At 50.5% G+C, this 16,756-nt stretch overlaps 1 protein-coding gene across 4 annotated transcripts in view; it reads left to right on the forward strand.

Annotated features, from left to right (window-relative positions):
- The window catches only part of akap13 (A-kinase anchoring protein 13), a 185,968-nt gene that overhangs the window by 71,574 nt on the left and 97,638 nt on the right, over positions 1 to 16,756 (forward strand). For 3 of the 4 annotated variants that reach the window (XM_070858491.1, XM_070858492.1, XM_070858493.1), the window contains one exon: positions 11,060 to 11,179. The exons of the other annotated variant lie outside the window; for it this stretch is intronic. In XM_070858491.1, coding sequence (XP_070714592.1) covers positions 11,060 to 11,179 — 120 coding nt within the window. The remainder of the gene's footprint in view (positions 1 to 11,059; positions 11,180 to 16,756) is intronic. 4 annotated transcript variants of the gene reach the window in all.

A 16,756-nucleotide genomic window follows, 5' to 3' on the forward strand; every position in this document is an offset into this window, starting at 1 on the left:
ACCAACATCGAACAGTGGAACATCCTCCTTCTCCTTACCTCTGGGGGGGGCCGTTGTGCCGATTGATTCTTCCGATATCCCGGCTAACATGCCACGGACTGGGAATCGATCCTGGCAACTCCCTGAGCCAACAGAGGAGGGGCTACATTTGTTACTTCCTCGAAAGAAAAGCTTAACTTTTATACCGTGCCTTTCATACCCTTCGCAAAGTGCTTCAAAGCCGAGGAATTTCTTTGGAAGTTCCGTTACTGTTGTTTTGTAGGCAAGTATTGCAGCCAATGTGCACACAGCAAGATCTTGGCGACAAGACAAATGACCAGTTAATCTGTTTCAATGACATTGGTTGATGATAAATGTTGGCCTGGGCACACAGAACTCCCGCGCCCTTCTGCATCATGCCTTGGGATCTTTCACTGCCACCTGAACGGGCATAATACTTCCAACAGTGTAGCAGTCCCTCTGCTGCACTGAAAGTTCATCCGTGGTTGTAATGTACTTGCTTCATGGGATCCTTGCTGAAGAATTCTTAGCAACACGTTGTTGTTAAACCTTTTGCTAATAAATCACACTACACATTACCGGTTCATCCACTGGGCTCACAATCATCTGGAATAAAAGCAGAAACTGCTGGAAATCTCTGGGTCAGGCAGCATCTGTGGCGAGGAAGCCGAGTTAACGTTTCGGGTCAATGACCCTTCGTCAGAACTGGAGAGTGTTCGAGAGGAACATATTCTTAACCTGCACTGAAAGGGGAAGAAAGAACAAAAGGGAAGGTCAGTGATAGGGTGGAAGACAGGAGAGATTAGAGAGACAAAAGGGATGATGGCCCAAATTCAAATGGTAATGCAGGAGTTAGAAAAACATTAGTCAAGGTAGGGTGTGAATGGCAGGATAATGACTAGCTGCCATTAGAGACAAAGAGAAAAAAGAAACAGGCTCTGAGGGGGGAGGGGGGAGCCAAAGATTGGCAGCGGTTACGCTCTGAAATTTTTGAACTCTATGTTGAGTTCGGAAGGCTGTGAAGTGCCTAAACGAAAGATGAGCTGCTGTTTCTCGAGCTTTGTTGGAACAGTGCAGGAGGCTGAGGACGGAGAGGTCAGAGTGGGAGTGGAGTGGGAAATTAGTGACAGGCGACCAGAGGCTCAGGGTCACGCTTGTGGACTGAACGGAGGTGCTCCACAACCACCTTGCCTCATCGTGGACCCCCGAACCCAACTGGTTGGGGTTTTATTGAGTTCTGTGAACATCACACGACTGGCAAAGCCACTCACAACTCGACAGCTCTACCAACCTGTGAGCATACTCGCAGGTGCATACAGTGCAGAGGTTAAGTGCTCGAGTCCTGGAGTGGGACTTGAACCTCCGACCGCCTGCTTCAGGGACTACATTGGGTAGGAACGAGATGATGAGGGAGCTCACTAGCCTGACCTTCAAGTGAGAAGTTTCTGTACCAGCTCGAGAGGTGACCTCCTGTCAATTGAACTGAACTGAAGGGGATTATATTGCCTTCACACTGCCTGGTATAACTAATCTGAATCCAAAGTATACAAAGTAAAAGTGGACAGTTACAGGTTAATCTTGAGCAGTTGAAAGAATTCCGAGGCCTAGGGAATTCCCCCACCCCCGCCCAGCAATGGATATGGGAGTGGTCTTTACCCACCAAGCCCTCAGTTTGGAAGGGTTAACAAACTGAACCAGATAAGCTGGGGAAAAAAAAAAAACCCACTCAATGTTTAGGAATGAATCATTCGCTCCCTCATTACTGTATAATGCTCTCTTTAAAAACTGTCTGAATGATAATACTGTAGGGATTGGCTCTGTACTCTCACAGATTGCTATATGATAGGACGTTACATTTATGTGATAGGACATTAAAGAAAGAGGGGTTTTCTCATTCACTCCACCGCTGGGGAAAGGGCACCAATCAGTCGGTCAGAATGCCCTTCCTGTTCAGCCACATCATGGTTGTGCAATAAGTGTGCCCAGGTCAGTCTTGAGGTCTTTGGAGCTGCTATTAGTCAACCTAAAGTCAGTGTTATCAAAACGTACTCACAACATCGGTACGAAAGGGAGCCAAGGGAAGCAAAATGTAAGCAGATTGTTTTAAACTTTGTGGGAAAACATTTAGCTTGCCTCACTTGATTGCACTCTTGCCTCTGAGTCAGAAGTTTATGGATTCAAGTCCAACTACAGCACTTGGAGCCACAGCCTAGCCTGATGCTCCAGTGTGGTACTGAGGGAGCGCTGCATTCTCAGTGAGATGTCAAACTGAGGGCCTGGTGGATCAGATGGAAGCTAAAGACATCAGGGGCAATGTCCCCCCGTGAGCTGCAGTGCCTCCTTCAATGCGCGGGCCATTCTAATTTTACGTGCATGCGCGTTATCTACAATGTAGAAGCCGCTGAACGGCCTGCGATACCTGCGCGGCCGAGCAGCTTAGCGGGATCGTCGATCGTGGGACTTTGAATAAGAACAGGGATTCCTCCCAATGTGCTGGCCAGCATTTCTCCTTCAGTCAGCACCATTGAAACGGTGATCTCATTGCTCCTTGTGGGATCCTGCTATTCACAAGCTAGCTGCCATTTTTTGCCCACGTAACAATCATGACTGCACTTAAAAAGTGGACGTCTCAAAGCGCTTTACAGCCAATGAAGTACTTTTTCAAGTGTAGTCACTGTTGTAATGTGGGAAACACGGCAGCTAATTTGCGCACAGCAAGCTCCCACACACAGCAATGTGATAATGACCAGATAATGTTTTTTTACTGATGTTGAATGAAGGATAAATATTGGCCCTAGGACACCGGGGATAACTCTCCTGCTCTTAGAAAATATTGCTATGGGATCTTTTACATCCACCTGAGAGCTGTTTTAATGTCTCATCCAAAAGACGGCACCTCCGACAGTGCAGCACTCCCACGAAAATTGCACCTAAGTCGCCTGAAGTCTGCGTAATGCACTTTTATGCAAATCATTGGTTCCTCTCAACTCCACAGGAAAAGTGCGCTCCACAAAACCATAATCATTGAAGGTCACGAAACAACTGGTAGGCGCTGTGCACGCGGTGTGTGAGCCGCGATGGGCCAGGCTGTTGGCACGGCACCCCCACTCTCCGGTGGTCCAGGAAGGACCCTTTCATTACCGCAGAGTTTGCAGCTTGGGCCATCGTCTATAATTAAGAAACGAGCCCCTACTACGCGGCCCAGTGCGTGGCGCTGCGCTACGATCCCGCCCCAGAAAGGAAGTGGAGCACACTATTTTGCACTCCACTTCCTGTCGGGGGTGGTGACCCCAATTTCTCGCAAGAGCCGAGATCTCTCACACCTCACAACTGATACGCAATTAAATTTTAATGCCGGTATAAAGTCAAGAATCCACTAACCATGGGCCCAAGTTTCCACATGATTCGCGCCTGATTTTTAGGAGCAACTGGTGGAGAACGGACTATTTTAGAAATCGCAATTCTCCACATTTTTTTTTTCTGCAGTTCTAGTCAGGTAGAACAGTTCTAGTTTAGAAGATAATTTTTTCTTCAAAAGGGGGCGTGTCCGGCCACTGACGCCTGATTTGAAAGTTTCCACAGTGAAAATGTACTCCAAACTAAAGTAGAATGGAGCCAGTGAAGATTTTTGAAGAACTGAAAAAACCTGTTCTACACATAAAAAAAATCAGCCGCAGGTTACAAATTAGGCGTCCAGAACGAGGTGGGGGGGGGAGAAGGAACTCATTAAATTCGACAACAAATCCTTATTTATACTTCTACAAATATTATACAAATAAATCCAACCTGAATAAACATTTATAAGCAAAGAAAAGATTAAATAAACCATCTTCCTACCTGTGTGAAAGTGCTTCAGCCAGGGAGAATTCTACAGCCGTTCGTGCCGCTGAGCGGGAGGGGGCGGGTGGAGAAAGCCGTTCGTGTCGCTGAGGCTGAGAGAGAGAGAGAGAGAGAGAGAGTCTCGGGTCGGGGCGGTGGGGGGGAAGCGGGTGTCAGGTCGGCGGGGGGAGGAGCGGGTGTCGGGTTGGGGGGTGGGGGAGCGGGTGTCAGGTCTGGTCGGCGGGGGTGGTGGGGGGGAAAAGCGGGTGTCGGGTCTTGTCGGGGGCGGGGAGCAGGAGCTGGCCGTGGGAGGAGCCTTATTCACGCAGCCCCAGTGAGGCCATTCAGCCAGGGCTAGGGGCTGCGTGCTTCGGGCCCCTCCCACACAGTTCGGCGCCTAGAGCTGCTGCACTTGCGTGCCGACTGTAGCGCGCATGTGCAGAGGTCCCGGCACTGTTTTCAGCGCCGGGACCTGGCTCCGCCCCCCCCCCCCCCCCCCCCCACAGCTCATGCTGGCTGCGCCAAGGGCCAGAGGACCTGTAAGTAGGTGGAGAATACCGAGGATTTTTTTCGGCGCGAAAAACGGGCGCCCAGCTCGGAGGGGCGCCCGTTTTTTTTCTTGTGGAAACTTGGGCCCATAGAGTGTATTTTTGTGTGCTACCATTTTGAATGGCATGTCCTTTATAGTTCTGGCAAGGCTGAACTTATTGTCCATCTGAGTTGCTTGCTAAACCAGGAGATGGGTTCCCTTCCCTCAAAGTCTGAAAACTTGGAAATTTCAGGGAAGGAATGTGCCACCCATCCTACCATCCGCAGTCTGATCTTCAGGCAACTCCATCATCATCATCGGCGGTCCCTCGAACGAGGATGACTTGCTTCCACAAGAGTTCGTAGATGTTTCAATGAAGGACCCAATGTTCCAGTTCTGGAACGCCAATTGATGGGGTGGAAGATGCCTGTGTGTGGATTTTTATAATGTGTGGTGATCGTTGCGCACCAGCCACCACACGGGCTTGACAAGAGTTAGGCCTTTATCCAGTGGCAAGGGTTGAACCATATCGCATTGTGGGCTGGCCCGTGCTGCCCCTGGGCCCTCGGCTCTTCTGGGGCCCGTACCCTCCGTGTGATAGGCTTGTAATACCTCTCTGAAGGACATGAGCAAAACAGTTGGGTTTTTCCAGCCTGATTGTTTGCAAGGTCGTGAATCAGCCCACAAATGAACAGATTTATTGGATTGACTTGCACCACATGCCATGGTTGGATTTGAACTCCCGACTTCCAGGTTTCTATTTCAGTGCAGTGATCACCACTTTTACCGTATTCCACTAGATTTGACGTTCCCGTTTAAGGCAGTAATGTCATCCTAAAACTTCTGCTTTTTAAAAAAATAAATCGATTCTTGCACTTTCCAACTACAGGCATCTTTCAATTTACAAAGCAAAGCATCACGGGTCTATTTTTCCACATTTCTCCCCTCTCCGCGGAGTCATGCTATGGTGTGGGTCCATTGAATTGTCAGCCCTCTGGTAGATCAGCCAGCTGGCCGTTCTCGACGCGGAAGTGACTCAAACATCGGGGCAGAGCAAACCAATCCTGAGTCGAGACATTGCTCAGCATCTATCTCTGCACTGGCTTGCAGCGCTCATCGAGCTTGATGTCGTTTGCCTTGCTCGCTTTTCTCGCCCAGGTCTCTGGCTGAGATCTGCTGACTCAACACATGACAGGAATCAAAACCTGGGTCCATTGAGGCTTACTATATCACAGTGTTGGTACCCACAGAGGCACCGAGAGTCACTTCCCCCCCCCCTCCCCTCCCCCCAGATACTAAGAATTGAAGTTTAGAAGGTTTACATCATTGGGCAAACCTAATTTGGCAACCATGTCATCAGTGAACTAGACTTATAGACATTGTTAGTTCCCAGCAGTCTGCTTGAAAAGAAATATTCAAGTGCAGTTCCTGTTAGTGCTGATATTCTTAGTTACACATCTTTCCACCACGTCCTGTCAGAGGTGCCACTTCAGAGAAAACCATTTCAGATGGTTAAATTATGTTGATGTGTTTTTTTTTTCAAAACCAGACGACCTTCTTTCCATCAGTGTCAGCTGTGGCTCAGTGGGTGGCACACATTGTGGGTTCAAGTCCCACTCCAGCGGCTTCAGCACATAAATCCAAGCTGACACTCCCAGTGCAGTGCTGAGGGAGTGCTGCACTGTCGGTGGTGCCGTCTTTCGGATGAGACGTTAAACCGAGACCCCGCATGCTCTCTCAGTTGGATGTAAAAGATCCCATGGGCACTATTTCGAAGAAGAGCGGGAGAGTTATCCCCGGTGACCTGGGCCAATATTTATCCCTCAACCAACATAACAAAAACACATTATCTGGTCATTATCACATTGCTGTTTGTGGGAGCTTGCTGTGTGCAAATTGGCTGCTGCGTTTCCCACATTACAACAGTGAGTACACTTCAAAAATACTTAGTTGGCTTTAAAGTCCAGTGGTCGTGAAAGGTACTATATAAATGAAAGTCTTTCTTTTTTAAAAATAAATATTTGCCTCCTGAATAGTTTGTTGGAGCCATACAGAACATCGATGTCCTGGGTTCGGTTGTTGATTTGTGTTAGAACATAAGAATTAGGAGCAGGAATAGGCCATTTGGCCTCTCAAGCCTGCTCTGCCATTCAATGAGATCATGTCTGATCTTCTACACTCAACTCCACTTTCCTGCACTATCCCCATATCCCTTGATTCCCTTAATATCCAAAAATCTATCGATCTCTGTCTTGAATGTACTTGGAGAATGAGCCTCCACAGCCCTCTAGGGCAGAGAATTCCAAAGATTCACCACCCTCTGAGTGAAGATATTTTTATTCATCTCTGTCCTGAATGGCCGACCCCTTATCCCGAGACTGACCCCTATTGTGCTAGCTGATCCCAGGGCATTGGGAGGAGGTTTGGGGCACAATAATAGCCAGCAAAAAACTTTCATTTTTATAATGCCCTTAATCTCTCATGGTGCTTTACAAAAGAGGGGGGGAAAGGAAATTGATTTTGTTTTTTAAACGGACAGCATTACATGATGCGCGAGCTGGGAAATGTAGCCCGACAGCTGGGTCTAAAAAATGGGATTCGGAGAAGATATTGACAGCAGGTGATTCCATCTTTCCAAAGCTGCTTTGACAATGTGCTGTAGCCACCAGCTCCTGACATATGCAGGCTGCGTGTAGCTGGCAGCAACAGCAACTTGAATTTATAGGAGCGCCTTTAACGTAGTGAAAAGTCCCAAGGCGCGTGCGGGAGTATTTGACACCGAGACGCATAAGTCGAAATTAGCGCAGGTGACTAAAAGCTTGGTCCAAGAGGTAGGTTTTAAGGAGCGTCTTGAAGGAGGAGAAAGGTAGAGAAGCAGGGAGGTTTAGGCAGGGAGTTCCAGAGCTTGGGGCCCAGGTAACCGAAGGCACGGCCACCAGTGGTTGAGCGATTACAATCAGGGATGCTCAAGAGGGCAGAATTAGAGGAACGCAGACATCGTGGGGGGCGGGGGGGGGTTTGTGGGGCTGGAAGAGATTACAGAGATGGGGAGGGGCGAGGCCATGAAGGGATTTGAAAATGAGGATGAGAATTTTGAAATCGAGGCGTTGGTTAACCGGAAGCCAATGTAGGTCAGTGAGCACAGGGTGATGGGTGAGCGGGACTTGGTGCGAGTTAGGACACGGGCAGCCGAGCTTTGGATCAGCTTTAGTTTACATAGGGTAGAATGTGGGTGGCCAGTGGAGTGCGTTGAAATAGTCAAAAGTAACGCTAGAGATAAATTCAACCACAGTCACAAAGGCTGGGCCCTCCCGCGTTGGTGAATCTGGCGAGATTATCTTTGGAATCGCCAGCAGCTGCATGACTTTCCCGTGTCAGGCAACTAGCAGCCCTAACCTGGCACCAGAGCGATATAATTATACCTTTTAAGCTTTGTGAAGTTTGGGGGTGTGGGGGGGGGGGGTATGCCGGGGACAGTAGGCTCTCTTTTGCGAGTGTTATCAATTCATCCAGCATTCTGGCACCAACAAGCGTTGCTTTTTGCATACATTTGCATCTTGATTTGTTGCCGCAGCTTTGGAAGTATTGGCAGCTGCCCTTGAAGTGGGAGGAACGTGGTCTTTCAAAGGTGCCTGTCCAACTCTGAAATCATTTTAATGCCTATCATCTGTAGTAACTAGCAATTAACATCACATTTTCATTTCTAAAAATAGTTTGGGATAACTTGACCAAAATTATACGTGAGGATTAAAAGCATAAGCAGCTGACTGATGAATGGCTTTCTAGTGTTTGTCGAATAATAGGAGGCAGTGTGAGTGTGAGCGGCTGCCCCGAGAATGTCGCTGTCTTGTGTGAACACCAACTGCAGCAATTGGGATGAGGTCTGACCACTTCCTTTGGGGAAAAAAAAAGGATGAGATCGTTCATTTTTCCTGAATAGAGCCTTACAGAATTAGAGCAATACTTACATCATTCTGAGAATAATGACTGGCAGAGGCTTTGGGTTAAGTGTCCACATGAGCAACACAGCAGTCAGCACTTCGAGAGAGATGAGTCACTACTTGGCCCAGGGTGGAGTAAATGTCTTAATGAAGTGGTGTTGGAAAATCTTCCGAATTTACACAAAATAAAAGCATGCAAAATGAAGACATGGGTTAAAAGAAACAAGTAATGTCAATCATTTGGACCAAGTTCCATACAAGGCTCGAGATGAATGAAAAGCTGTATTCTAGTGCAGTGTAATGAAGGAAGTAGCCAAATGTTTCTTGCACAATGCTTCAATATTTAATTTAGAATCCAATACTGGAAAATAGCTAATGGTTTTATTGATGCTATATTCTGAGAATTGAACAGTGAGAATTGTAGCAGTTCGGTTCGTTTACGCCAAAGGTAAATTATCGAACCCTGTAGCTGATTGGCTACCACAGAGAAATGCAGAGTTTTCAAGCAAAGGAGGAGGCCACTTGGCCCAATGTGTCTGTGCTGACTCTCGAAAGCTATTCATTTACGCACATTCCCTTCTCCTTTCCCCAAACCCCTATTGCATCTTTCTTTTGAAATATCGAATTCCCTTTTAAAAGCGATTTATGGATTTTGCTTCAACCCCTCTTTCCGAGAGAGAATTCCATGTCCTAACAGTCTTCTGCTTTTTAAAAAAAAATAATCACTTTGATGAGAATTTAAAAATTTATAGCTTCACCCAACAAGCGGAAGTAATTTTTCTCTCTTTATCTTGCTAAAACTCTTTAAAGTTGTGGACATCTTTATCATATCTTCTCTTAATCTTCTCTGCTGTATTGGAAAGAGCATCAGTTTCACATAACTGAAGCCTTTTCTGCCTGGTGACAATTTGGGGAATCTCATCTGCATCCTTGCCATGATCTTGACATCTTTCCTGAAGTAGGGTGCACAAAAGTGGACTAATTGTGACTTTAATTACCAAGTTACTCACGTTTTCTATTCTGTTCCTTACGCTTATAAAAGTACGGAAGTCCTGCTACAACTGTACAGGGCATTGGTGAGACCACACCTGGAGTACTGCGAACACTTTTGGTCTCCTTATTTAAGGAGTGATATACTTGCATTGGAGGCTGTTTACGAGGTTGATTCCTGAGATGAAGGGGTTGTCTTATGAAGAAAGATTGGGCCTATACTCATTGGAGTTTAGAAGAATGAGAGGTGATCTTATTGAAACTTATAAGATTCTGAGGGGGCTTGACAGGGTAGATGCAGAGAGGATGTTTCCCCTCGTGGGGGAATCTAGAACTAGGGGGCATAGTTTCAGAATAGGGGGGTCACCCATTTAAAACCGAAATGAGGAGGACTTTTTTCTCTGAGGGTTGTGAATCTTTGGAATTCCCAGTCCCAGAGAGCTGTGGAGGCTGGGTCATTGAATATATTTAAGGTGGAGATAGACAGATTTTTGAATGATAAGGGAGTGAAGGGTTATGGGGAGTGGGCAGGAAAGTGGAGCTGAGGACAAAATCAGATCAGCCATGATCTTATTGAATGGCGGAGCAGGCTCGAGGGGCCAACTGGCCTACTCCTACTCCTATTATGTTCTTACCCACCAAGCCCAAACTACCCGCAAGCTCTCCTACCTCCCTCCCTCCTGCCCTCAAAAAAAACTCATCTTGTCCTCGAGACCCACCTGCTGGTCTCTTGACGTCATATCCACTTAACTGCTGACTGCCCATCTTTCCTTCCTGGTCCTCCTGCTCGGTGACATTGTAAATAGTGCCCTCCACTCGGATACTATCCTCCTCACTTTCGAAACCGCAGTCATCGCCCCTTCCTCCAAAAACCCTCCCTCAACCGCGCAGCCTTCGCAAACTACCGCCCCATCTCTTAATTTCCTTTTCCTCCAAAGTCCCTGAATGTGTTGTCGCCTCCCAATTCCATACCCATCTTTCCCACGCATCCATGTGTGAATCTCTCCCGTCAGGCTCCCGCCCCGCTGCAGCACTGGAATGGCCCAAAGCAAAGTCATAAATGTCAATGAAACTCATCTGTTTCAGTGTTGTGCCAGTGAGCTTACTGTGTAGCGCTCTTCGCTCATCCACTCAAATTGGTCCCATCAGTACCATCCCCACCAGAGCCTCACCCAAGTATTGCACAGCTGAAAAAAATGCTCTCTTCTGACAAGCCAAATTTGAGAGCAAGTAAACTTGAACTGCTGCTGGGCACTATTCACAGTTCAAGTGGACATAATCTGGAAACTTCACATGTATCCGCTAATGTGCTTTACTGAAATCCGAACCACAACATTGCTATTGATAGAGATAAATGAGAGAATGGATTTTGCATACCCAATCCTTTTGAAATTGTAAATTGTGCCTACTTAAGAGAAGGAGCCAGTAGACGAATCGGCTCCAGGTCTTTTCTAACCTCTGTGTTAAATGAAGAAAAGATTGAAATTGGTTTGTTACTGGGGACAATTCAGCTGTTATTAAAATCTAATCAGAGAACGCTTTGAAATGTCGGCAGACTGAATGAATTTCTATATCTGCTCTCTCGCTCTTCACAATGAGTGCCAATTACCAGCTCGTGATTTAATCATGGCCATTAACCAGCATGCACCTCTCCTCCGCTTGCATCTTGCTGCTTAGCATTTTGCATCAGCAGTCATTGAGGAACTGCAGGCAGATGTCAAGCAGACCTGTGATTCTCTTCCTTTCAATAAAATGCGCGCTCTAATTCTGCTGTTAACAGAACCTGGGCGGACCAGGCCCAAGAAGAGAATCTCTTTTGCTTTGAACATCTCTCCACTCCTTCCCAAGTCTAAAACTGGCTTTTCTCTCGGTTCCTCCTCAAGCGATGATGAGTCAGATAGTAAGTAAACCTTGGAATGAAATACCTACCGTATTACAGTTTGTTCATTTGCCAGTTTTGATACCAATATTTCACAGGAATATGGTCAGAAGGTTCTGAAAGGAAGGCCTTGATAGTAGGCTTCTGGACTCCCAGATGCTTATCCATTTCTAGTTCTGTACAGTTATATTTCAGGAGTTGTGCTAATATTGGAGTTATTTAATTAAAGTTTGCTATTTGCCAAGTCATAAAACGCATTGAGCTGGTGGTTTTCTGATAGTCTCGAATGGTTTTCTCATTTGGGTTGCAACGCGCAGTCAGAACTCCAACTCATTTTACGGGTGGAAGATTTCCTCTGCGTTATATGTTGCAAAATCTTAAATGCATTCTTCATAAATGAGTTTGCAATTTATGCACACATCGCCCACCTAGAAAAAGTTATCAAACGCCCTGATGGCGTATTCCTCTTCCTTCCAACATAATCAGTTATTTGGAAAAGAAAAATCTCATTATTCAATGTCCCTTCGTTCTAAATGTTTCACTGGAAACAAAATGTCTCAATACCCAAGCTCAGTTTAAGCTGCCAGAGGCAGGTTATCGTTGAATATTTAATGTCCCTGCTGATCTGGAATTTGATTTGGGACCAATCGGGGGAGCACGAAGTTCAGATGAGAGTTTGGCTGAAACTAGCTCAGGTGGGCTAACATTTCCCCCCAACGCATCTTCAAGAGTAAAATGTTCCATTATCCCAATTAACCTTCAAAAAAGAGAATATTTGAAATTAACTGGCTTGGTTTTTTTTTGATACGTGGTTCCAAGAACAGATAGCGCTGTCGAGATTATATGTGGTGTTCCATTTGTTTTGAATTATTCTGACCTAAGTGAGATTGCATGGAAATTAATATTTCTCCCCGGGTTAGGAAGAAGGAAGTATTTGGCTAGTATTGCTGCCGTGAATGGTGATCCAGCAAACCCTGCTGGAAAGTGGACGTGAATGTTTGGTGGTGGCAGGTTGGGGCCACGGCTGTGAAGTCCACCATAGTTGGATAGCTCTGTCTAGGCTTACTGAACGTTTGAGTAAGGACCAGCATTGTATCCCAGCAAAGAGTCAGTAACCTGAGGGTATGGGGGGTGCAGAGAGAGGAGTTGGGGAGGGGGGTGATGAGAGGAGTTGGGGGGGGGGGGATGAGAGGAGTTGGGGGGGGGGGGATGAGAGGAGTTGGGGGGGGGGGATGAGAGGAGTTGGGGGGGGGGGATGAGAGGGGAGTTGGGGGGGGGGATGAGCGGAGTTGGGGAGGGGGGGGGAATGAGTTGGGGTTGTGGAGGGGGGGGATGAGCGGAGTTGGGGTTGTGGAGGGGGGGGATGAGAGGAGTTGGGGTTGGGAGGGGGGATGAGAGGAGTTGGGTTGGGGAGGGGGGGGATGAGAGGAGTTGGGGTTGGGGAGGGGGGGATGAGAGGAGTTGGGGTTGGGGAGGGGGGGATGAGAGGAGTTGGGGTTGGGGAGGGGGGGATGAGAGAAGTTGGGGTTGGGGAGGGGGTATTTGAGAGGAGTTGGGGTTGGACGGGGGAGAGGAGTTGGGTTTGGGGTTGGCAGGGGGAGGGGATGGAGAGAGAGAGGGGGGGTGGGGGGAGAGGGGATGGAGAGGAGGGGGAGGGGATGGGGATGGAGAGTGGGAGGAGGGGGAGGGGGGGATGGAGAGGAGGGGGCGGGGATGCAGAGTGGGAGGAGGGGATGGAGAGGAGGGGGAGGGGATGCAGAGAGGGAGGAGGAGGGTGGGGGGAGAGGGAGGAGGGTGGGGGGGAGAGGGGGATGGGGTGGGGGGAGAGGGGGAGGGAGAAGAGGGGGATGGGGTGGGGGGAGAGGGGGAGGGAGGGGGATCGAGTGGGGGGAGGGGGAGGGGATGGAGAGTGGGGGGAGGGGATGGAGAGTGGGGGGAGGGGATGGAGAGTGGGGGGAGGGGGAGGGGATGGAGAGTGGGGGGAGGGGGAGGGGATGGAGAGTGGGGGGAGGGGATGGAGAGTGGGGGAAGGGGGAGGGGATGGAGAGTGGGGGGATGGGGATGGAGAGTGGGGGGAGGGGGAGGGGATGGGGATGGAGAGTGGGGGGAGGGGGAGGGGATGGGGATGGAGAGTGGGGGGGAGGGGGAGGGGGAGGAGATGGAGAGTGGGGGGAGGGGGAGGGGATGGAGAGTGGGGGGGGGAGGGGATGGAGAGTGGGGGGGGGAGGGGATGGAGAGTGGGAGGAGGGGAGGGGATGGAGAGTTGGGGGAGGGGGAGGGGATGGAGAGTGGGGGGAGGGGGGGGGAGGGGAGGGGGAGGGGATGGAGAGTGGGGGGAGGGGGAGGGGATGGAGAGTGGGGGGAGGGGGAGGGGATGGAGAGTGGGGGGAGGGGGAGGGGATGGAGAGTGGGGGGGAGGGGCTGGGGATGGAGAGTGGGGGGAGGGGCAGGGGATGGAGAGTGGGGGGAGGGGGAGGGGATGGAGAGTGGGGGGAGGGGGAGGGGATGGAGAGTGGGGGGAGGGAGGGGAGGGGTGAGGTGGAGGGGAGGGGTGAGGAGGGGGGGAGAGGGAGAGAGGAGGAGGGGGGGAGAGGGAGAGAGGAGGAGTGGGGGGAGAGAGAGGAGGAGTGGGGGGAGAGAGAGGAGGAGGGAGGGGGGGGAGAGAGAGGAGGAGGGGGGGGGGAGAGAGGAGGGGGGGGGGAGAGAGAGGAGGGGGGGGGTGAGAGAGGAGGAGGGGGGGGAGAGAAGGAGGGGGGGGAGAGAGAAGGAGGAGGGGGTGGAGAGAGAGAGGGGTGGAGAGAGGAGGAGGGGGGGGGTGGAGAGAGGAGGAGGGGGGGGGTGGAGAGAGGAGGAGGGGGGGGGGTGGAGAGAGGAGGAGGGGGGGGGTGGAGAGAGGAGGAGGGGGGGGTGGAGAGAGGAGGAGGGGGGGGGTGGAGAGAGGAGGAGGGGGGGTGGAGAGAGGAGATGGGGGGGGTGGAGAGAGGAGGAGGGAGGGGGGTGGAGAGAGGAGGAGGGAGAGAGAGGGAGGAGGGAGGAGGGGGGGGAGAGAGGAGGAGGGGGGGGAGAGAGGAGGATGGGGGGGGGGCGGGGAGCGGGGGGGAGAGATGAGAAGGGAGGGGTTGGGGAGCAGAGGGAGGGGGTTTGGGGGAGAGGGAAGGGTTTTGGGGGGGGAGGGGTTGGAGGAGAGCGACGGGGTTGGCGGGGGGGAGGAGAGGGAAGGGTTGGGGGGACAGGAGAAGGGGTGGGGGGAAAGGGAGGGGTTTGAGGGGGGAGGAGAGGGAGGGGTTGGGGGGGAGAGGGTGGGGTTTAAGGGGGCGAGGAAAGGGAGGGGTTTGAGGGGGTGAGGAAAGGGAGGGGTTTGGGGGGGAGAGGAGAGGGAGGGTTTGGGGGGGAGAGGAGTGGGAGGGTTTGGGGGGGAGGAGGGGAGGAGCTGGGGGGGAGAGGGAGGGGTTGGGGGGGGCAGGAGAAGGAGGGGAGGACACGAGAAGTGGTGGGGGGGAAAGGGAGGGGTTGGGGGGCAGGAGAGGGAGGGGGGTACACGAGAAGGGGTGGGGGGAAAGGGAGGGGTTTGAGGGGCGGGAAAGGGACGGGTTGGGGGGAGGGAGGGGTTGAGGGGGAAAGGGAGGGTTTGAGTGGGGAAAGAGTGGTCTGCGGGTGGGGGGGAGGCGGGGAATAGAGGGGCTGGTGGGGGGCGAGAAGAGTGGGGTTGGGGGATGGTGTAGAAAGCTGCCAGCAAAATACATCCCTATATTTTATTGGCCATTAGCCTGAATTAGCTGCCAACAATCACAGATTAAGCTCCTGGCAATGTGCCACATGGTATTGCCTGATGTACTATATAATGTACCAAGGAGGTTGTTTTTGAACAATAATGTTCCAGCTTTTCTCAGGGCCAGTGAATGGCTGTATAAACAGCCCAACAGAGAATCTTTCTCCATATAAAACGATTTGTTACAGTACTGGGAAAGGTATTTCTAAACTCATTCATGCCTGCAATTCAGAAACGCTGTTAAATGGGCGTTAATATGAAGTCATTAGCGTTAATGAAGAGGGAATATTTCATGATGTTTAGTGAGACTGCAAGGGCCGTGGTTCCACTTATAGAAGAGAAGGGCATCTGTGTCGTCTGATGAAGGTGGAAAATGTACTCTTTGTCAAACTCTGCTTGTACGTACGCTCATGCATGGCCGAAATATTGACTGGTTCCCCCGCGATTTCTTTGGCGTTGAGTTCCTCTTTCAGGGCAGTAATCACTCCGAAAAAGCAACACTAGATCCCAGACCAGTGAGTGGTTGATCCAGAGTGGTGCACCTTATATCTATTGTAGTAACCCCGATTTACCCAGCGGTGCTATATGCTATACTATAAATGGGGTGAGAGTTGTCAATACCTGCGCTGGTGCCGAGTTGCTGGAAAGTAAGTTTTGCTCGTGGGGGGTGTCAGAATTAGGACTCCGATATTGTGTCCTCAAATTGCCGACCCTTAGCATGTAGGATCCCACATGAACAATGACCACTTGGGACTGTGTCTGTGGTGTTGTACCCAGCAAGAGTTCGATACCTTCAGAAGAAGAACTTGGGTTAGCAACGTATCCTAAAGCATTGTGAAGGCCCTAGCTCTTGAAAGTGATGCGTGAGCTGTCCAAACTGGGGTGCCATTTGCTAACCACTGTACCTCCCCTCTTTTTCTGCTGACTTGGAAAATGCGTGTGGTTGGACGCTGGATGTGGCAGGGATCGATTGGTTCCATTTCCATATTGGCTCCGAGGCCAATGTTTGGAGGAATTTCCTTGATCTTCCCCACCAAAGTCCCAGGCAGCCCAGGTGCCCTCAAGCAGCAATCTGCCTCCCATTCGGATAAGTCCCCAGCTCCTCGGTCAATCAGGGCCGCATAAATTCTCAAGTCATTGGGGGCTGGGGTTCTTGCCCCTTGGCACTCTGCAGAGACAAAGCTCTTACGAGTAGGGTGGTGATAGCTGGACAAATAAGCTTCCCACGATTTTGGTGGCTCAGTGGTAAAGCTCTCCCCTCTCGAGTCCGAAGCTTGTGGGTTCAAATCCCTCCCTGGTGGGCGGGTCAGGGTGAAGGCAGAGCTGCGTTGTCAGGTCTCTAAAGAAGAGAGTATCATGCCATATCAGAAGGTACTATCATACCGCAAAATGTTTGTTGATGAACAGCAATTGAATTCCAGTAATTGTAACTCAACAACAGGTGGATTCTTGAGGCATTGTGTTGGGGTGCACACTCTGCCCCCTGGAGGCGGGAGGTGGGGTGCATGCTCTGACCCCGGGGAGGTGGGGTGCACGCTCTGCCCCCGGGGCGGGGGTTGCACACTCTGCCCTCGGGGGGAGTGCATGGTCTGCCCCAGGGGGGTTCCCGGCCTGCCGCTGAGGTCGGGGGGAGGCAGGTGCACGGCCTGCCATAGGCTGGCAGACATCTGCCTCGGTAGATCACCTTGGCTTCACCTCTGGAACCCACTGTGGTCCACAGACCAGTTTCAAATTCTGTGGTTTAAATAGATAAACCATTTGAAAGAAAATCTGCAGATCTGCTGCCCTGCACATTCTCTTCCCCTTCCTGTATCATTACTTCCTGATTC

This window comes from Pristiophorus japonicus, chromosome 17, assembly GCF_044704955.1.
Source record: "Pristiophorus japonicus isolate sPriJap1 chromosome 17, sPriJap1.hap1, whole genome shotgun sequence".
Classification (NCBI taxonomy): Eukaryota; Metazoa; Chordata; class Chondrichthyes; family Pristiophoridae; genus Pristiophorus; species Pristiophorus japonicus.